Source organism: Opisthocomus hoazin, chromosome 2, assembly GCF_030867145.1.
Source record: "Opisthocomus hoazin isolate bOpiHoa1 chromosome 2, bOpiHoa1.hap1, whole genome shotgun sequence".
In the NCBI taxonomy this organism is placed as follows: domain Eukaryota; kingdom Metazoa; phylum Chordata; class Aves; order Opisthocomiformes; family Opisthocomidae; genus Opisthocomus; species Opisthocomus hoazin.
The window spans coordinates 115,153,911-115,175,840 of NC_134415.1; the positions used below are offsets into that span (position 1 = coordinate 115,153,911).

The 21,930-nt window shown below is 52.1% G+C and overlaps 1 protein-coding gene across 1 annotated transcript; it reads left to right on the top strand.

Moving 5' to 3' along the window:
- Positions 1 to 11,593: 11,593 nt before the first annotated feature.
- KLF11 (KLF transcription factor 11) lies at positions 11,594 to 19,610 on the top strand. Its single transcript, XM_075414828.1, has 4 exons — positions 11,594 to 11,674; positions 13,590 to 13,844; positions 15,187 to 16,180; positions 18,104 to 19,610. The coding sequence occupies exons 1-4, from the start codon at positions 11,633 to 11,635 to the stop codon at positions 18,406 to 18,408; spliced, it is 1,596 nt and encodes a 531-aa protein (XP_075270943.1). The 5' UTR covers positions 11,594 to 11,632; the 3' UTR covers positions 18,409 to 19,610.
- The last annotated feature ends 2,320 nt before the right edge of the window (positions 19,611 to 21,930 follow it).

Below are 21,930 nucleotides of genomic sequence, written 5' to 3' on the forward strand. Positions count from 1 at the left end.
CTGGGAGCGGGGGGTGGCAGAACAGGCGCTTCCCAGGCACCAGTGAAGCTGTAGGCGTGGACTTCCCAGAGATGAAAATGGCGGAAGTCCATGGCAATTCTCCAGAGTAGTCCTAATGCCGCTGTTGCTCTAGTGTCTGGAGAGGTGTTGGCCTCCTCTTTTTCACCATTATGAGATGTCGGGACAGGCTTTCACTTTGGCTGGCTCCCCAGCCCCTGCAGCGGTTGCAGGGTGCTGCCCTGGGGCAGCTTCTGCCCCAGCACCTTCCCGATCGCTGTGCTTGCGTCAGCGTGGCCAGGGCTCGGCGGGGAGCAGCGTGGGAGGCAGAAGGTTTCTGGGTGAGGATAAGGCAGGTAACACTTTTTACTTGCTTAGTTCTAGTTCTGGTACGGGCTGTGCTTGCAGAGTTTGCCTCCCAGGCATAGGAAGATGCTGCAGGACATCACGCAGGAAGTCCTGGGGTGCCCTGGGTGATGCACGAGTGCCAGGGGCAGCTGAGAGTCCTCTCCACCAGAGGTGGTGCCCACTGGAAGGCTGAGCGGGGTTTAGCCCCTGTGCAGTCCCTTCGTGGCGTGCAACGCTGCTGCTGCCTCCAGGTGTGCGATAGCTTCGTCTTCCCCAGTCTGTATGGGGTGTGCACGTGTGTGCCTGCGCCATCCCTCCTTCCTCCTCCGGCCGCCCTGTCGGCCCTTTTTGGTTCACCTAGAGGATTTAAAGGAAGTGTGGTTTTGAGGAGCTCCTATTTGCAGCGGAGCATCAGTGGATGAACAGTGAGCTCCCAGAGATGCAGCTTTGAACTCCCAAGGCAGGCAGCCTTACAGGGAGATCCCTGCTTCTTCCCCACGGCGTGACGCGGGGCTCGAGCATCACAAGCATTTAGTTAAGCTTTTAAGATCTGATCTTTTTTTATTTTTTTGTATGGGAAAGCTAAATTCTGTGGCTTATTCAAGGGCCTTTTGTCTATACAAATTAATTGCAGAAGCTTTTTCTCAAGGCTTTGCAAGAGCATGGTGCTTACATGCTCCTCTGGTTGGTTGGTTGGTTTGTTATTTTAGATTTGATTTGTTGTTATGATTAAATGAATAAATACTAGATGATATTTAGATGACCCCTCAACCAGATGAATAGCTGTAATAAAAAAATAATGAGCTCTTATCATTTGATTTGCTCTTTGTCCTTGGACTACCCTACTACACCACCAGTGCTCTTTGTTGGATGCCTTTGCGTAGTTGACAGTACCGCAGGAGGGATATTTTGGCTTTGCTTTTCTTCGTGGCTGGAGTCAGTAGCTGCTGTGGCCGGGGTGGTTGTGGGGTTTTCGGTGCATCTCGCAGTTTCTTGTTTGCGCAGGGCGCTGCTCCATGACCCCGTCGATCTGTTTGCCTGCCCGCACAGCGGGTGGGCGGACGGCGTGCCTGCTGGCTCGGCCGTTATTTATTTTGCCATCTCTCCAGCGCGGCCATCGTGCAGGCTGCAGACGCGTGCGCAGGTACCAGCTGACGACCCGTGCCCATGGTGCAGAGCCGGGCAGAGGAGTGGTGCGTGGCTGGGCCTGGCAGCAGCTCCGAGGAGCGGGAAGACAGTGGAATGGTGTTTGTACCTCTGGGAGTTTGGTGTCCGGAGGCGGGGATGGCGCAGGGATTGATGGCAGATGATGGAGCGTGGTGTGTGGGTGGCTGGTGCCACCAGGCTGGGGAAGACAGTGTAAATGGGAGTGAAATCTGGAGTGGGGGCGAAGGGATGTGGGAAAGGGCAGGTGAATCGAGCCCCGTGGTTCCCCAGCACCAGGGCAATCGAGTCGCGTGGTTCCTCAGAGTCCCGTGGGCAAGGGGAGCTGGATGGAGCCCTGACCAGGCAGCGCTGCCACCCCCTTCCGTCCGCACCCGCTGTTCCTGAGCCTGAAGGCTTGGGGCTAGGAGGGTGCAGCCCTGCCGCTGCTGCCACGCAGCCCGGCCTGAGCCAGCTCACCCGCTCGGTTGTGGGCACGAGTCCAGGCAGAGCCCGCTCCCCTGCCTGGAACAACACCCAGCCCCGCGCAGAGCGGTGACTGGGGGCAAGGGTGCGGGGACGGGCACTGGCTCTGCTGGGCAGCTGTGCTGGTGGCACTGGGGTTGCTGCCAGCGCTTGATTTGATGCTGCTTTTAATTCTGTCATGAGAAGGTTTGCTGGTTTTGTTTCCTTTTTCCTTAAAGTAAATAATTACACGAGCTTTGCAAACATTAGTAAGTACATAAAGTAAAAAAGATCACTCGGTCATCAGCTCTGCAAGTCCTGTCTCCACGGTCTCTGCTCTGTGACTCTTCTCTCTCGAATTGCTTTGCTTTGAGCCCGTCAGCCAGCGCTGGCCAAGGGCTTTTGGGAGGCAGCAGTGCTGGGTCCCCCATCTTTTGGGTGTCAGGGCCCTAAACTAGCCCTTGCTCTCCTACTTGCTTCTGCTCTGTGTGCTTAGAAGAGAGCCCAGGCTGCAGGCAAGAGGCTGGTCGAGACTTGCCGTGCACGAAACCCCAGGTCAGGACAACATGCAAGACAACAGTTCTAAAAGCAGCGACAGCAAGCTAAAAAGAGAATCTGTTGCTGCTCAAGTCACCCCTCGCTGTGCTGTGTGGCCGTTCCCAAATGAGGTGGCACCTCACGGCAGTCCTGCGCAGAGCTTCGCCTGCGAGCGATGCCCGGCCTCGGCAGGCGCTGGGCCGTGCTGGCGGGCTCCCCGGAGCTCAGCAGGAGCGATGGTTTTGGTGGGAGTGGGGCCCAAACCCGCCGGATCTCTGTGGGGATACAGCTCGTCCCCACGCCTCCGTGTGTGCTGTGGGGCCGGGGAACACGGCACCTGCCCCATCTGCGGCCGGCAGCTCCCTCCGGACCCCACACTGACTTTCGTTGCTTTTTCAAAGGAGAGTTCTGAGCCCTGCGCTGGGACTGCGAGGAAATTTGTAAGATGTCTCAAGAAGAAGATAAATGAAAAAGATAATTATAACCCTAAATCACTCTTTTTTGCCTTTTTTTTTTTTTTCTTCCAGTCCACCTTCCGATTCCTAAAGGCTTGAGGTTCATGATGCTGTTCAACACCATCAAATTTTTCAATATTTAATTTCTTGGCAGATTTTCCCCCCATCACCCTCCTTTGAAAACCCTCTCTCTCTCTCTGACCCTCCAGGTTCTCTTCACGCTGCGTTACACATTTCCATTACCCCGCTGTTATTTTGCTCCAAAGGTATATCTCAAGGCTTTTATGAAGCATATTCGAGCTCCCCGATGACGGCGCTTGGTCGGGCAGATGTAATACAGCGTGACAGATGGCGTGAATGCCACGAAGCGCAGCGATAGCAGGTGGATATCAGGCCAGTGGGGACCTGGTTGGCTACAGCAGAGCTGGGATTTCATGCCCGGGAGAAGGGAGGAGGAGGACCTGGCCTGAGACTGACAGAGCTGGGGAAAAAATAAGGTCTGAGCCATGCAAGTCTCTCTTTGGCGCTGAAATGGAAGCACGAACCTTCAGGTCAAGGGCATTAGGATCTCCACTGTGCAAGGGGGGTAACAGCGGGTAAGTCCAAGCGAGTGCCAGTTTCGAGGCAAAGCATCAAGTCAAATTCAGCAGCCCAACCTGGCGGGATACTTTGTTGAAGCAGCAAGTGGGGTACATTCTGCTTCTGAGCAAGACGCTGGAGGAGGCCAAGTCATCTGTGACCAGCAATACTGCTGGGGAAGGGTCACGAGCAGGAATTTTGGTTTCCCAGCTCCTTAGCTGAAGCAGGGATGGGATGTGGACGTCCCCCTTGGACATTACAGTGGGGATTTTAACTGTTAAGCAACTCCATCGCTACTGACTTTTCCCCCCAAAACCCCAAAGGCTCAGAAGAACATGGGTGGCTTATATTTATTCAGCTCTTAATGGACAATTTATTTGTCAGTAGTAAAATCCTATGTTGATTGTGTCCATTTAATATATACAGCTAATTGTAAAGGACGGTGTTAATTCGCATTATGTATACAGAGGGCACTCAGGGAATATAATGATTGGTCGTAGAGTTTGGGTGCAGGCGTTGGGGGAATACTACCCTTGGGAGCGATCCCATCCCCAGCTCCTGCCTCCCTCTGCTTTGGCTGCCGTTAAACGGGGCCGCGTCCTTGTCCCTGCGCTTGCTGTCCGTCCCGGGGCATGCGGCTCTGCTCGGGGCCCCAGCGGGAAGGTGGCCTTGGAGACGGACACAGAATCCCCGTCGCCTGTCAGGGAGCACGGGCTGACTCTGACGGAGACAATGTGTTTTTAAGAGCACTGCTGTTTTGCCCACCAAGCCGCGTTTGGGGAGGCGAAGGGAGCTGTCAGGTGAGCGCCGATGGAGACCCCACGACGAGGAGCAGAGACAGGAGCGGGCACAGCGCAGTCCGAGGAAACTGGGAGGAGGCGATGCCGCAGCCAGAAACCACACTGGTTGGTGGGGAGTTTAAATATAGTGGGTTAGCGATCGCATCTCGGTTCGGCTGTCAGCATAGAGTGACAGCTAGCTGTCACGAGGAGGATTTTACACGGCAAAATTCACGGTGGTGCTCACGCAGACATTATTTCAGGCATTTATGTTGTTATAGGAAGCAGCAAGCAAAGCTGAGCATGTGGAGCAGGGGTAACTCAGCTTTTGTCTCCTGCTTGTCCGCTCCTGCAGACCACATGCTCCTGTGAGTGTCGAGGTGGGGAGGACCATGCTGCACTTGTGGCCCCACAGCCATGTTCCTCAACCTTGGCTGGGAAACGTCTGGAAGCAAGCAGGGCTGAGCCTCGGTGTCTGCGAGGACATCCACGTGCAGGAGGGCAGCAGTGAAGGCGTATTTGGTGCCATGGTCGGTCACTTACAGGTGGCCGTCTCATCAGTCCCCTTCTCCTCCACAGAAGCTTACCAAGTAAGCTCTTGTGCTTACTTCTGTCCGAGGATGGCCTGGCTGGTCTCCTGCCCTTCCTCAGCCCCCTCATTGGTCTCATTTTCAGTAATGGTCACTATCTGCAACCCAAGATAGGTGGTTTTTTTTAATGTCGACGTTCCTTATTCTTCAAGTTTTGCCAGGAGAGGGCCAAGAAGGTGAGGGAGAGGCTCTTTCTGTGGGGCTGGGGAAGGGAAGGGTGGGAGATGCAGCTCCGGGGAGGAGCAGGGGAGGCTGCAGGATGGAAGATGTGGACCAGGGATGTGTGAGTGACTAATTCCCTGGGGAGCGCAGGATCAGGAGTCACCATGGAGTGGGGGGAGAAAAAATACAGATAAAGCACTAGCCCAGAAGTAAAATGGACATTTATCTTACGGTCTGCTGAGAGAGGTGACCCAAGAGGCAGCAACCTTTCACCGGGCAACCAGGTATGGGATGTCATGGCCCTTCCCAGGCACATAAGAAGGGCTCATTCCCAGAAAGGGGTGTTCGGGGAAGCCTTTGAAGATGCTCAGTAGTGTCTCAGGCTATCAGATATGACAAGGGACAGAAGTCGTGCAGCTGAGCCGTGCAGAAATCCCCTCTGACATCAGCCAGGTAATCCAGAAGCAGTGTGAGGAATGGGAAAAGGTGCCATGTTCTTAAACAAACCCCATTTGGTGTCAAAACGGATGGCCCTTGGCGAGCTGCCCGCAGCAGCCGTGCGGGAAGACCACATCAACCATCTCCTCTGATCGCACACGGACCTTGGCCTAGAGCCAGTGAAGAGATAGCTAAACTCATCTGCTGAGGCAGCTGGATGCCTGCAATCATTCAAATCCCCCCTCCCACAGACCTCCCCGGGGCCGGGCACCGTTCGGTGCTCGGTGCCGCACAAGTACCCGGGTGCATACGGACAACGTCGTAGAGGAGATGGCAGCGCTGGCGCTGGGGGACCTGTTCTCTGCCTGCGAGGAGACCATCGCCAACTCTGTGCGAGGCCACTCCTGCCCGGTGAACGTCGGTGGTACCAGTCACCCCCAGCTGTGGTGTGAACCGATGGTCCAGGAGTCAGTCTGGTCACACGAGACATCTTCCCAGCATCCAAGTGCCGCATGAAAACACTTCAGTGTTAATAAATACCAATGATGATTCAGAATGAAACACGACTTTACACACAGGCTTGATACCTGCCTAAGCAAGTCGTGAGATGACCAAAAGAGGGGAGTATCTGTCAGCATTGCTAATGCTTTAATATACTGTGTGTCAGAAAATACGCGTGGGTTTAGCTAGCAGTAATATTGAGGGCAAGAGAACGGTGAAAACAATGAAGACATCCACTTAAGCAGAACAATGAATAAATAGCATGTCATTTTTATTTTTGCTGGTATTTGAATCTGTCCTTCAGTGCCCCTAAAATAAGATCAGGGCACAAATAGCAGCAGTAGAAGAACCAGATGGTGCACTCAAGCAAGCAGATGGTGCACCAGGGTGTCGTACTTATTACTGTCACTTACTGTGTTATTCCTATTACGGTGGATCTCTGGATGGTCCTCACCTGTAATCAATATTTGTGGATTGGATTTTTATAATTCAGTAAACGTTATGTTTCACATACCTGGAAAAAATCTGGTTGAGCGGTGATTTCTCTCTGTAGTACTGCCAGGTCTCAGCAAGCGTTTGATGTAGTCGGTATTTTTTCAGGTAGAAACATGTTTTGGGGAGTGGATTAAAAAAAAAAAACGGCAGCATGTGTTTATTCTGTAAGCACCCAGGGTCCAAAATAAAGTGGGAAACAGGCTGTGTGACTTTTCTCTTTGAAACCCTTTCCTTTTGCTGTAACCTGGCTATGGTTCCTGATGCCGTGCTGGCTGCTCACCCGCTCCTCGGAGGCTGTGCTCAAACAGCTTATCCACGCACCGAAAGCTCCGTCTGGTCCTGAAAGTGAATACGAAAGATGCAGGCGAGGAAGAAGCTGACTTCTGACTCACACCAGCTGGGGAAGGCACGCAAGGACTATGCTTTCTGTCCTCCCTTTGGGCAAAGGCTGCTGTGTCACAGCCCGTCCCTGCTAGCAGACACGTCCGCAGTTCGCCGGGGAGAGCCGGGGCTCCTCGCCCAGTGGCGGGAGGGATTTGCTGTGCTACCCGATAGCCCACAGCCATAAATGAGATCTCCCCGGGGGCAGCTGGCCCACACGCAGCCGCGTTTGTTCTCCCCTTCACCAGCACGCTGGGAGCGCGTCCCTTCAGCTCCGCGACGCTCGCCGGGAAGAAGGCAATCCACCGAAACACCGCTCGCACAGACCCTCGCTGGCAGCTGGGATCAAAGGCTGCGTGAAAGCCCCTGGATTCATCATCGCTTTTGCATTCAGAAATTATTTTGACGAGAAACATTCCTTGTTGGTCTGTCTGCTATTTTCCTTCTCTTTTTCTTCCTTTTGCACACTGTATTCTTCACTGTTATCCCTTATATGCCTTTTGGATCATCTAGTCCAACCCCCCTGCCAAAGCAGAGTCACCTACAGCAGGCCGCAGAGGACTTTGTCCAGGCAGGTCTTGAATATCTCCAGAGAAGGAGACTCCACCACCTCCCTGGGCAGCCTGTTCCAGTGCTCCGTCACCCTCAGAGGGAAGTTCTTCCTCATGTTCAGATGGAACTTCCTGTGCCTCAGTTTGTGCCCATTGCCTCTTGTCCTGTTGCTGGGCACCACTGAAGAGTCTGGCCCCATCCTCCTGACACCCACCCTTCAGATATTTGTAAGTATATATTAAGTCCCCTCGCAGCCTTCTCTTCTTCAGGCTGAACAAGCCCAGCTCCCTCAGCCTCTCCTCGTAGGAGAGATGCTCCAGTCCCCTCACCATCCTTGTAGCCCTCCGCTGGACTCTCTCCAGTAGCTCTTCATCTTTCTTGAAGTGGGGAGCCCAGAACTGGACACAGTACTCCAGATGGGGGCCTCACTAGGGCAGAGTAGAGGGGGAGGAGAACTGTATGTAACTCTCTGACTATATCGCCTTCTGTAACTCTGCTATTCCCACTGCGGTCAGTGCGTTCATCCCCTGGTTGAGTCTCTCCGGTCCCGCTCCTGCCCTCAGCGGGGGGCTGCCGCAGCCGTTTCCATCTGCTGGCGTCAGGTACCGCCTGGCAGAGCTCCTTCCTTTGCTCTCTGCTGGGAGGTTTCTCCTCTGGCTGCTGCCGTGGGCCCAGCAAGTGTGTTTCAGGGGGACCCGGGGCTGTGGCATCTCCAACCGCTCCATCCTTCAAGTGCCAGGAGAGGAGGTAGAGGGGACGGAGAGACACACCCTGCACGCACGTCGCGCTCTTTCATTTCTTCCGCTGTGTCTTCTCAGGTCTCCCGTACGGGGGCTCTGATTGTAATTGTCGGTATTTATTTAACCCTGCCCCATTTGCTGGGCTGTACGCGTGTGCTGCTGTAGCCTGCTGCTGCATTCAGCCAGACCAGAGGCCGCTGCCAAATTGCACTAACTCTGAAGCTGCACCCAGGACAACTGCTTGGGTCTATTTTTAGCTGCTGGTAAACATGAGGAAAACTCTCTGATCCCGTAATCCTCTTCGTCTAGTCTCTTTTGAATTGTTTATTGTATAATTATGTGCAAAAAGGGAATGGGGGAGAGCTGTCTATGTGCTCTTTTGTTGCTTTCAGTCTACAGTATTTAATATTTCCCCTCCTACTCACACGCAATGTTTGATTCTTCTCCTGCCTTCCCAGCCGAAAGGATAAGACAGCCCGACCGGAGCCTCCTCAACCCTCCACCGAAGCAGCTTTTATCTGCTCACTGCTGCAAAGACATTGTCTATCTCTGACAAAGAAAGCCTTTCTCTGAAGTGTTTGCCAGCAGTCTGAGTTAGACAGGCCTTCACGCAGCCCAGCGGTGCCCGGAGAGCCAGATCCGGAGGCAACGGCAGCAGCAGCAGGGCAGGAGGATGGCTCGGTGGGGCTGGGGGCCACACGGCCGCAGCCAGGCAGGGCAGAAGCACCCGCACAGGATCACAGAATCACAGAATCATTAAGGTTGGAAAAGACCTCTAAGATCACCAAGTCCAGCTGTCACCCCATCACCACCATGCCTGCTAAACCATGTCCGCATCACGAGGCACGGGCACGGGCAGGCTCCCCCGAGCTCTTCGGGAAGGAGCACTGGGGAGATTCAGGCCCTGTTCCAGGTCACCAGCTTCAGGAGGGAAAGCGCAGCCAGCGCGGGTCATCCCGGCGAGCACCCTCGGACGTTGCTCGGGAAGCCGGGCTGCTGGTGAAACCCGCAGGGAAGTCGGGGGGTGTAGGCAGAAACACAGAGAAGCATGATAATATTAACTGCATTAATATTAACTTCATTAATATTCACCTTAGTGCAGCCTTGGGAAAGGAAAGCGAAAGGGGGGAGAAGCTCTAGGCTGTTAGGGCTGGGGGCTCGGGCTCCATGGGGCTCAGGTCCGTGCTCTGACGCTGACACCTGATGTGAGGAGGAAGAAGATGCTCCCTCCTCATCCAACGCTGCCTGAGCTGGCAGCAGCAGAACAAGGCAGACCAGGTGATTTTGGTAGGAGCTCTGAGGTATTAAAAACTTTTATATTTAAAAAAAGCTTTGAGGCATTAAAAACCTTAGTTGCCATCTTCAGCTCAGCAAAAGGAACACAACCAAACACATTTGATTGCGATAGAACAAGGAGTAATGGCTTTAATCTAAGGGAGGGTAGATTTAGACTAGATGGAAGAAAGAAATTTTTTATGATAAGGGGGCGAAACACTGCCACAGATTCCCCAGAGAGGCAGTGGAGACCCCATCCCTGCAAACATTCAAAGCCAGGTTGGGCTGGGCTCTGAGCAGCCTGGTCTGGTTGCAGATGTCCCTCCTCAGTGCAGGAGGGTTGGGCTAGATGACCTCTAAAGGTCCCTTCCCACCCAGAGCGTTCTGTGGTTCTGTGATTTTCCCCGTGGTGTAAGTCGGGTGCAGATGTGTAACATCACTTCTTCCGACTGGCCTCACATCTGCTCGCGGTTGCGAGGACCAGCAGTTTCCACCCGGGGCTCAGAACACGCAGGCACTGTCTGCGGTACGGGACAGGGGAAAACACCCCGCGGTGAGTCGGGAGGAGCAGCCATCCGCTCCGCTTCCCCCCGACCGCTTCTGCGCCGGCCAGGCTGCTGCGCTGCCTGCGGAGGCTGTGGCTCGGTTACGGGTCTGTGCTGGAAATGAGTGAGGCTGTGCATGCGGGCGCTCCCAGCAGAAGCCGCATGCGTTTCAACAAGCAGCAAAGAGACAAAACCAATCCTTCCTCAGCGACGGCGGAGCTGGAGAAAAGGCTAAACAGAAGGGCCTTCAGGAGTGGAGGGCTCGGGGCTGCAGTGGCAGCTGCAGTCGTAGGATCGTAGAATCATTAAGGCTGGAGAAGACCTCTAACATCATAAAGTCCAACCGGGACCCCCCATGGGGGGGGGGCGGTGGCCGTGGGAGGCCTGGCGATGGGAAAAAAAGAGAGAGATTAGGTTAAATTTAGGTTAAAATTAGGTTTCACCTGGAGTCCTGTGTTCAGTTTTGGGCGCCTCACTACAAGAAGGACATTGAGGTGCTGGAGCATGTCCAGAGAAGGGCAGCGAGGCTGGTGAGGGGTCTGGAGAACAAGTCTTGAGAGGAGTGGCTGAGGGAGCTGGGGCTGTTTAGTCTGGAGAAGGCTGAGGCTTATCGCTCTCCACAACTACCTGAAAGGAGGCTGTAGTGAGGCGGGTGTTGGTCTCTTCTCCCAGGTAATTAGAGATAGGACGAGAGGCAATGGCCGCAAGTTGTGTCAGGGGAGGTTCAGGTGGGATATTGGGAAATATTTCTTCACAGCAAGAGCGGTCAGGCCTTGGAACAGGCTGCCCAGGGCAGTGGTGGAGTCCCCATCCCTGGAGGGGTTTAAAGAACACGTAGATGTGGCACTTCGGGACACGGTTTAGCAGGCATGGTGGTGATGTGTTGACGGTTGGGCTTCACGATCTCAGAGGTCTTTTCCAACCTTAATGATTCTGTGACTTTATGAAATACGGGAGGCACTGGGGAGAGATGGGAGGTGGCAAGGGGAATGCCCGGCCGGCCAGGCCAGGGGACCGGTGTCGTTCGGCGTCTGCGGGCGGCGGAAGCTAAGCCAGGCGAGGCGGGCGGCCACGGGGGCGTGAGGCGAGGGCGGCCCGGCGAAGCCCGGGAGGGGCCGGGACTCGGGAGAGCCGCGGCGGAGCACACCAGCGAGCGGCGCGAGAGCCAGCACCGGAGCGCGAAATGGGAAAGAGAAAAAAAAGCGCCGTTTTCCACCCCAAAACTCCCGTCCCGCCCCCGCGGGCATTCCCGGCCGCCGCCCCGCCCCCCCCGGCCCGACCTTTCCCCCAGTTTCCAGCGCGCGCTCCCGTCCCTCGGGCCCCGCCTCCCTCCCCGCCTTCCCGCCCAAGCGCCGAACGCGCCCACGCGCCACCCTTCCCGCCGGCACCGCCGCGGCACGCCGCGATCACGCCGCCCGCCGCCGCTCATTGGCCGGTGGCGGGCCGCGGGGGGCGGTGATTGGTCAGAAGCCCCCTCCACCCCCGCCCAGCCCCGCCCCGCCCCTGGCGCAGGGAGCGTGGCGGAGCGCTTCCCGCGGGGGCCGCTCGTCTCCTCAGGCGGGCGGGGGAAAGGGAGGAGGCGGGGGCGGCGCCGGCTGCGTCGCCCGCTGCCCGCGCCCGCCGCGCGGTCACACCGCGCCCGCCCGCGCCATGCACGGCTCGCCCCGCTCCGAGATGGGAGATGCGGCCGCGGTAAGCACCGGGGGGACGGGGCGGGGGGGGGCGGTCGGGACCGTTACCCGGCGCGGGGGGGCGGCCGGTCGTGGCGGGGCAGAGCCCTCAGGGGCGTGTGTTGCCCCGCTCGCCTCCTTTCCTTCGCCTGCCCCTCAGCGGCGCCTCTCCCCCGCCCGCTCCCCGCCTCACGGCGGGTGCCCCACCGTGAGGAGGGGAGCGGGCGGGGGAGAGGCGCCGCCCGCCCGCTTCCCGCGCACGTACGGCCCCGGCAGCCGGCGGGGTGATGCGAGGACAAGGCGGCCAGGCGCGGTTAGCCATTGCCCTGGCAGCGGGACGAGGCCGGGCTGAGGCGCCCTCCTGGAGAAAGGGCTTTTTAAAAAATTTATTTTATTTTCTTTTTTCTTTTTCTTCGAAGCGGAGGATGTTTTTCCTCACGTTTACTTAAACTGGAAAGTCGCGCCGTGAGGGAACGTCGGCTGCCGAGTTGCAGAGGCCCGCCCGGTGTGGCTGCTTGTCTGCGTCCGCGCTTGCAGGCGGCAGCGGTTTGTTTGTTGTTGTTTTTTTTTTTACCCTGGTTCCCATTGTTTTCGGTGGAAATTCTTAAAAGGCTCTCTCAGGGCGGTTGGATCGCGTGGATACCCGTTGTAGAGGGGTTTAACCCCTCCCTGCCCCCCAGCCTTGACGTCTCCATGCACGGTACCTCATGTTTTAGCCAAAAAGAAGTCCTCTGTGAGCCCGGTGCTGGCGTTTGGGATCCGTTAGGTTTAACACACTGCAGGTCCCTGTAGTGGAGACAGTGTCACACAGCTCTGCATCCTTGTGGCACTGTTGAGCCGAGATCCTTCCACGCCAAGTAGCAAAACTCATGTACTTAGCTGTGGAAGCGGTGTCGCCCAACAACTGTCATTCCCTCTAGGGCTTTAGGCCGTGCTAACAGTGTGGCGGAGCTTTTTTGGTTAAAACCCTTTAGCTGCAGTATATAAGCACGCTGTACAACAGCATGAGGCCCAAGAATCTCGGCCCATGCTTCTGAATCCCAGCCTTCACGGTTAGTTGATGTGCCTGAAGGCTGGAAGAGTTCGGACGCCTGGCTGAGGCTGAGCTGGCACGTGGCCGACAAACCAGCAGCGCAGCGTAGCTTTTGGGGTCACTGCCAAGCATTAGGAAGTTTGGTTATCCTTTCACAGGGAGGTCAAGTGTTTTGCATGTACGCACTTTCACACACATATTTTCTGTGATGCTCGCAATTGGAAACAGATCAATATGATTGCATATGTCTTCATGTTATTCATAGCGCATCTTGGGATACCTAGCACCTGTATAATATCATACCTTTCTAAAGTACCACGCAAACAATTCCCGCTGCACTTTGAAGACGATTTTCCTGCTTTCCCCAGGCCCCAGCTTCCCTACTGCTAACAAAAAGATTTAAATGCTTTTGCAAGGTGTGGTACCCTGAGTCAGTGATCATACCTTAAAGCATCTTACTGTCAGCTGAAACTTATCTTCTAAATGTTACAAGAATGAGACTAGTGCTGGAATAGCAGTTGTCTTTTGGGTCCAGGAAACAGCCTTGTCTAGACAAGGTTGGAAGTCCTCTTTTTCTCCTATTTTTGCTTGTATGCAAGCATGGGATGTGTTTATTCAGAGCAGTGTAATCCAGGAAAGTGACTCTGGAAACGTGAGCTATGCACATATCTGTTCCTTTCCTGCAAATCACACTTCTTTCTTTACTTTTTTTTTTTTTGTAAGAGTAACAGGGGTGGGGAGACGAGCTGGTGGGGGGAGGGCAAGACTTGAGCTGGTTGCTAAAAGTCTTGCTGCAGGCATGGGATCTGTTTCAGATGACCTTCATCCTGAGCAGACAGTACGTGGGTGGTGTCGGCTTTGTATTCTGACTTGTCCTAACAACCAGTAATCCGATTATGTTTAGGTTGACATTGTGGACATCTATGAGTCTATCCGTGAAAGGCAGCGTCATGACAGCGAAAGGTCTACCTGCAGCACCTTGGAGCAGAACGACATTGAAGCCGTTGAAGCGCTTGTTTGCATGAGCTCCTGGGGTCAAAGATCACAGAAAGGTGACATATTAAAGATAAGGCCACTTACGCCCTTCTCAGATTCCGGTGATTTCACAATGCACACCGAGGCTACGTCTGAATTACCAAAGGACTATTTATCTACACTGGTAAGAAAAGCATGAATGCAAAATCAATATGCCTGACATCTGGGTGTTCCATCTCTGCAATGTTTTAACTTGGCTGGGAGAGGTAGCTTGCTCATGTGTCCCTGCGTAGAACAGCGACAGAGCAGCCAGTGCTGTGTGTGTGTACACAGAACAGTGAGGCGGGCATGTCGAGTTTGGGTGTTTCTGCTGTCTCTGGAATGGCAAATGTAGGGGTTTAATCCCTTGTTAGATCGAGGTGTGAAACCCTTGCTGACAGGTGGTTTGCTTTGCCAGGTGCGCTGGGGAGGCTGGCTGGGTGGTTGTAGGTTTCTTGGAGCACTTTGGGCAAGAATGGCAGAGTCGGCCTCAACGATGCGGCACCGACTTAATCTGCAAGCACTATATGAAAAAGGCTCTTGATGACATTTGGCTTCACTCTGGTCGTTATAAGAGAAAGTACAGGTTCCCATTATGAAACAGACAATTTAATTAGTTTTTATGCTATGTGTTTGTACATGCAGTCTGTTATTTCTCCAGAGCATTGATCTACTCTGGCTGACTAATGTCAGCTGAATCACAATTTTTTTTTTTGTTGCAGTTTATGTTGCAACAAAAGTAGGTATTAAAAAAGGGCTTGGTGCCGTTCGGGTTTCAGACGGTTAGGGCCTGTTTCAGCCAGCAGGCTTCTAGTATGCAGTTATGTCAGGAAAAGGGGAATAATAGAGGGACAGGTTAAGACAGCGTGGCAGCTGCTGTATGGGCTTCTTTTTCTCACACTCGTGCCGCTCAGTGTTGGCCTTGTCTCGTGAGCAGCACATGAGACAGGCGTGAGTTTTCAGCAGTAAAGGAGGAAGGAGAGGTGGTGGCAGCCAGAGCACGTAGAGAAAAATGGATGGATAAGAAGGGAGAGAGCTGTTCCGTTTGTCTTTATCTCAGAAGTAGCCACCAGCTGATGGGGTAATCGTTCTTAAAAGATCTAGGCCTTGCTGGAAGCTTGAAAGTTAAATGGTACGGTATCGCTGTCTGTTGGCAGTCTGTTTCCTGTGACCAGCAGAGCGCTCGTAGCCTTTTACAGCTGCACCCATCGCTGAGGAGAAAGGATTGAGAGAGTTTTTGTAGTGCAGCAGTGAGTAGACATGCAGTGTTTTATCCAGGTTTACAGCTGCATCATTGCCTTCCATTTATTAACATGCTTTTGAGCATATCTGGCCATCAGATGAGGCGATGTATGTTTTAATCACTTTGTTCTAAGAGTCAGGTTCTGAGATTTGGAGGAAGTGGTGTCATTTTATTTTTCACAATCAAGATAGTGAAAAATTATGTTAAGATATTACACTACTGTATAATTGTGGTTTTTTTGCAGTGCATGACCCCTCCGCACAGCCCTGACTTTGTTGAGATATCAGCTGCTATGCTTCTCTCCTCACAAGTCACTTATTCCAAACCAAGGACTGTCATGGCGAACACAGCTGCCTGCTCAGTCACATCAGCGACCAGTGCCTCTCCCATAACCAAGCCATCCGTTACCAACATGGAGCGACAGTGCAGTCGGAAGCCAGTGATATCCGAATCCCTCGCCCCTCAGCCTTGCAGGGCCATGGCAACAAGCGTGATACGTCACACAGGTGATAGTTCTGCTTACTATCGCATTCCTGCTGTGCAAGAGAAAACAAAGGTAACTTCAGGTTACAGCATTTCCAGAGACTGGTGTGAGGCGGATGACCGAAGACATTCCAGATTGCCACAGGACACATGTGCTACGGGTGATTTGGTTAACAAAACCTCTCCGGTACATCAGCCTTGTGCACATGACTCCAGTGATACTGTGACCAATAAAGGACAACTACCGGTCCGGCCCGTTTCACCGCAGACCCACTTACCAAAGAATTGTGAGAATGACTTGCAAAAAAGAGCTACCCCAGTGACACCTGCCCCTGTTTCAAGCCCCCAAGTTCTCTGTCAGATGATCCCTTTAAATGGACAAAGCAGTATGATCAATGCCTATGTCAAGCCTTCAACTCCAACAGTCTCAACGCCCATGAAACCCATTTTACCGCAGACAGCCCCGCTCCCTCAGCCTGTACTTATGGGACCTTCTGTGCCTCAGGGGACCGTCATGTTGGTTCTTCCACAGACTGCCGTCACACAGACGCCGCAGTGCCCGCAAACAGTGATGACTGTTGGGAACACCAAGTTACTGCCCCTTGCTCCTGCTCCTGTGTTCATCGCTTCTGGTCAAAGCTGTGCCCCCCAGATGGACTTTTCTAGACGGAGGAATTACGTTTGCAACTTTCCTGGCTGCAAGAAAACCTATTTCAAAAGTTCCCACCTTAAAGCCCACCTTCGCACCCACACTGGTGTGTATGACCAGGAGGTCCTTTGTTGCTCCGGTGCTGGCTTGCATTGGGGTGCTGAAATGCACATTTTTTGGTGGGAGGGGGTGGGAAAGGGAAGAGGCAGGTGATAGGAAACTTCTGCATATCTCAGAGAAGGGAGGAATGTTCGTTCTCCGTGAGCAAGCACAACAAGACAGACTTTGTTCGGAGACCTCAGCTGACCCCGTAGTGTTAGTTGAATTTCACATGCTTTAGTTGGAGCGAAGCTTTGCCATCTGTGTGTGTGTGTTTAGATTTGAGTGGAATCCTGCCATCTGGACCAGATCGAAATGAGTTGTGTAAGTCCCTTTCACTGGGGGCACGCAGAGGTCTGGTGTAAGCAAACCGTAGTACAGGTACTTGGTCTTAATTGTTACACAAATAGAAAGTCAGAAGCTGCACATTTTTCCAGAATTTTGTTTAGACTAAATGGGAATGCATTGAGATTTTGGGCAACTGTGTTAGGAAGTAGAGCTGCTATAGGAACATAGCCGTTTATCTGGTTACAGAAAGGGAATTTTAAAAGTATGTGAAAATTAATTCTACTTAATGTGAGCTAATTTGCTCCATAAAATCTGGTCAGTGTGGAGACAGCACACATGTTTTACTTATCCTTTTTCTAGCTCTAAGATCCTGTTCAGTTAAAACTAACTTGGAGTTCTCGGGGACTGTTTTTTGTGTTGAGGGACAGGTTCAGTGGGAGATTGGTACAGAACAGCTCATTCTAATTTCTAATTCTAATTCATGTCTAATTTTGTTTCTCCTTGGCTTTTTTCCCCCACCCTCCCTTGCCCCGCAGACACTGTGGTTCATTGGATATCAGCTTCCGTGGCAGGATTTGCATTAGTTTGCCAGATTGTCTTTACAGTTCCTCTGGGGAAAGAGCTTAAACCCCTTGTGAAGCTGATAATCCTTGTAAACCAGAGCTCAGAGGTAGAATGATGCTTCTGCTTCTGGCTTGAGAGTAGGTGCTGCAGGCTGCTGAATTAACCTGACACTACAGGATAAACACAGACAGGCAACAAGTGTCTCTCTTTGAGCGTGTGCGGCTGCTGATCCCTGGGGAAGCTGCATGTGTCCCCGTGTCATGATGAAGACTAGAAGATCTATGGGAGGTGATGCATGCTGACCCCCCACTAGCCAGTCCATGTTTCAGGATCGTGGGGCAGAGGAGTTTGGCTTTCTTTTCCCACTTTTGTCCTGCTCACCGAGTGACTGGGTGGTGTCATGCATACCAGACATAGAACTGTACTCTCAGTATCTGAAATAAGAACAATGCTTCTGTGGGGCTTCCTTTCAGCTGGACACTTCTGTTCCATTCCAAAGTGTTACCATAAATTTTGGGTCATTTGCTGTCATTCCTGGGCCTGCAGAACTCCTGTAGCTGTCTGTTGGACCTCCAGCTGCGTGGGGATGGCAGGGCAGGCCTTTCCTCGGTGATACGCGCTGGGGCGGTGTGTGTGCGTGCAGGACTCGGTCACCGGAGCAGCAGGACTCTGAGGCTCCGTTCCAGGCTTTCGGTTGCCCTCAGCGTCTGCTGATGACATGCAGCAGCCATAGCACTGTGGTCACACAGGGATGGGGACAGACGGCTCCTTCTGGTTCAGTCAGGCAGCTTTGAAGCCAGTTTAAAGCAAAAGGTGAAGAATCTTGGGTAGCTGGGGTTTTGAATAGCTGAAAAAAATAGACAATTAACAACGTTTAAAGAGATAGGAGGGAATAAGTAGAAACAATACCTATGATTTTTCTCTGGAGCACAGCTTGAGCTGAAGCTGATGTTGACTGCACACATGAGCAGTTCTGTGGAATTCATCAGTTTTTGCAAGGCAGAATTGAAGTTAGTTCTTTGATAAAACTGTAACATGGCTTCTCTAAAGTAAGTTGTGCTTCTTTTATGTCCTGCAGGAGAAAAGCCTTTCAGCTGCAACTGGGAAGGCTGTGACAAGAAGTTTGCCCGCTCCGACGAGCTGTCACGCCACCGTAGAACTCACACAGGAGAGAAGAAGTTTGCTTGTCCCGTGTGTGAGCGTCGCTTCATGCGCAGCGATCACTTGACAAAGCACACCCGCCGCCATATGACCACGAAGAAGATCCCCAGCTGGCAGACGGAGGTTGGCAAACTCAACAGAATCGCCACAGCAGAGAAACCGAAAAGCAGCAGTGCTCTGAGCATGCTCATCCCCGTGCCATCGTCTGTCTGTCAGGGCTAGTGTGAGGAAACACCTTCTCTACAAACTTTCTGAAGATCAGGAAGAGCTCTGATGGCTACAACAGATCTGACAATGGCTTTTTTCCCAGTGTTTGTGCATGCTTCAGTTTAGGTCCTCCATTAATAACGCTATGCGAGATATCTATCATATCTTTTCTTGTCCATTCCCTATCTGTTTTTTTTCAATACTTGGGCAAATGCAATCACCAGCACTTCAGGAAAGCAGAACTCTTTGGAAATGATTTTGGCAATAGGTTAAAAAAGTCACTTGTAATGCTTGCTGTTAATATTCTGATGGACAGTAAAACAGGGTGATTTTTAATTTTTATACTAGTATTTTCTATACCAAATATATTTTGTATTTATTCATTTTGGTCTTGATATGCAGACAAATTACTTGACCTGCATTAGTAAGGGTATGCAGGATGAGACCCAGAGTTTTGGAAACTCCTTTTCAGTAAACCTGAAGAATGACGGAGTGTTTTATAAACACGTAAGATTTGATAACTCACAGTGGTTGGGGTTTTCATGCTTGCAGATCCTGATCCTGCAGTGGGCCGGTGCGGTTACACCCTCCTTACGCAGGTGACGTTGGAGGTTTGAGATCAAAGTGTGTCATCATTTTTGAAACAAACCAAACCAGAATGACTTTCTTCCAGAAAACAAGTGTTGAAATCCTCAACATTTTATAAATTTGTGTCCTTTGCAAGTGGAAGCTGTTGTGACTTTTGATAGAAGTTTGACATACCGGGGATTCCTGAATCCACACTCCACCAGAGCAAAGTTTGGAGGAGCCAGACTGTTCTAACGGAGGTAGAAGCACAAACACCATTTAGAAACTTCGACACTAAAAATTATGTTTTACTTTCAGTCCTACTAAACCAGCATATCAAAATCTACTGAAAAAAGCAAAAATGACAAGATAACCCATGAGTAATTAGCTGGGTCTCTATGTTTTTTTTAGAGTACAGGAGAAATAGAAAATTAAGGGGTTTTATGTATCGTGGATGCTTGTGCACCTTATAGGAAATTATTCAAGGCTTTCAGTTACCTGTATCAAAGCACCAGAGGAAGCACTAATCATGTCTTGACTTACGAAACAGCCACCATGTCAACCTGATGATGCTTTTCCTGTGGCCTTATACTTCTCCATGTATTTTGTATAAAATCACCCTTTTCTATTAAATGAGATACTCTCCCTGTTGAATGGATTTTCTTTCACATCAAGTGTAAATACGGCTGAGAAGCGGAGTTGCTGGCTGCAGGAATGCTGTGTTGCAGTGGCATGGTAGGAGTAATAAACCAACATGTCCGTAGTGCAGTCGGCCTGCTTGGTTTCTGTGGCGCGGAAGGGCGGTGTGCGTCCGTACTGTAGCAGAGCGGCCGTAGAGCTGTCGTGCTGTACCGGGTGGTGTTCTGAAATACCTGTGTAGCGTGTGTTCCTTATGGACTCTGCTCCCTTCAGCCACTCCTGCACTGAAGCTTAGTTGAACACTGAGGAGGGCTATTTTTCCTGGATATGTAAAACGTGGATAACGAGGAATGGACTGTCTGTGTGTTCTATAATCCTGGTCTTGCTTCTCGGTGTGGGCAAAGCACGGTTCTCAGCTATGTGTAAGTGCAGACTTGCTGATCTCAGCAGCACTCCCATGAAATCGGCAGAGATCTGTTTCAGTTGAAAGCAGAATATGTCATTATTTTTTACACTTCAGTCTATAGTTATAATTAACAATAACAAGTTTTCAAACTGCACTTAAGTGCAGTATTGTGCTAAGTGTACTAAAGTTTTTGTGCCCAACCTTTAAAGTGCCCACACCCTGTTCCCTCGACACGCGCTGTAATCCCACGGACCGTAGCGTACGTGCTGGTGAGCGCGGGCGCGTACGCAAACCTCGCTCGGTGCTCTCTGAAGGGCTCGGTGGAAACCCCTCCTCCTGGTGAAGTGGATGCCGGTGGCATTACTGTTCTGTGTCGATACCCAGTTTTCCAAATTTGTCTGGTGAAGAAAGAGACATTGCTGTTCTCGAGTGTGGTTTTTTTTGTGGTTTTCCTTCTCAGAAATCCCTTAGAACCAGAAGTTTGACTGTTGGATGCCATTTTAGCATGCTTTTAGCCAGGGGGAGAGTGTCCTGTCTCAGTCCAGTAGCCAGTTTAGTATGTCGGTTTTTTACAGACTAACGGTTTGTGGTGTTCACCTGAGCAAAACAGTTTGGAAACTCATGTCGTAATTTCGTAAATTGTTGTGTTACTTGATTGCATTGTGGAGGGGAGATGATGGAGTGGAGAACGTTGGATTTTAAAAAGCGTGTCGTGTATGTGTGTCACGGTGTGGAGAAGCGAGGGCTCCCTCTTTGTCGGTGTTACCCGGCCTGCGACTGCTGACAGCTGAGCTGTGCCGGCCCTCCTTGCTCTCCCCGTTGCTGCCTGCTGCGTAAGGGTTACTGATGGATTAAGCGTGGCTGCGGGAACTGCTCGCTTTGCACTTTGCTGCCTGAACTCGATTGTTCAGTCTTTTTATTTTGAGCCGACATTTTAAAGAAACGGAATCACGATTTTGTACCTGTTTTTTACCTTTTATTAAATAAAAAGTATGCAATGTAACTGGTTCTGAATCATAAAAAATTGTGAATTTTCAGGTTTCTTACACATCCATTCCAGAGCTCTGTAAATCCATCTGGATTAGGGTATATCTCTAGGCCAGTGGAAGACTTTGGGACTTGCTAGTTCACTTACCTGTAGAGGCAGGACTTTTTGGATCCCGTTGTAAACTGACCGGTGCTTGTCCATCTATAATTTGACACAGTGCTTCTCATGTATTTGCTAGAATGCATACACCGCTGCCCGGATTCAGGGTTTCTGCATGCTGCCTGAAAACAAGCGTCTCGGAGTTCGTAACTGTCCTTCTAGCGTGGCCTCCAGAAGCTGTCAGCAAAAGGTGATGGTCCGAGTGCTGCTCTGTCAGTGTTGCGAGCTGTGCGTGGCATGAAACTGGAAATAAAGAAGAGATGAGACTTTGACTCAAAAGGTGGCTGCTTTAGCCCTGGTTCTTCCCGTTCCCGCGGACCTGCGCTCTGGTGGGGAAGCGGCTCTGGCAGGCTGGGTGGCACCTCCAGGTCTCGGCTGGGAAAGAGGTGCCCGGCGACTGTGGCACCAGCAGCAGCAACTACTTTAAATTTCTAAGCACCTCTGCTGTTTCTTTCCCTCTGAGCAGTTCCCACATTGCAGCAATGTTTGTTTCTAGCGAGGTGACGTTTTAATGGAAGGGAAGGGTGTAAGGACACCAGCTGCTGCCACAGCCTTTCACTGCGAGGTGACTTGGTCTCTGCAGTCGGAGCCCACGGAGGGCGAGCTGGGAGCGGTGATGCAAGGCTTTGTCCACAGGAGAGCCCGTCGTTCTTGCGAGTGTGTGGAAGATGAGAAGATCCCAAGGATGGTCCTGCTCCCCCCGCAGGAGAACGACGGGAAGGGAAGGCTTTGCTGCGGGATCAGTGCCTTGGCAGGGTAGCACAAACTCTTCAGCCCC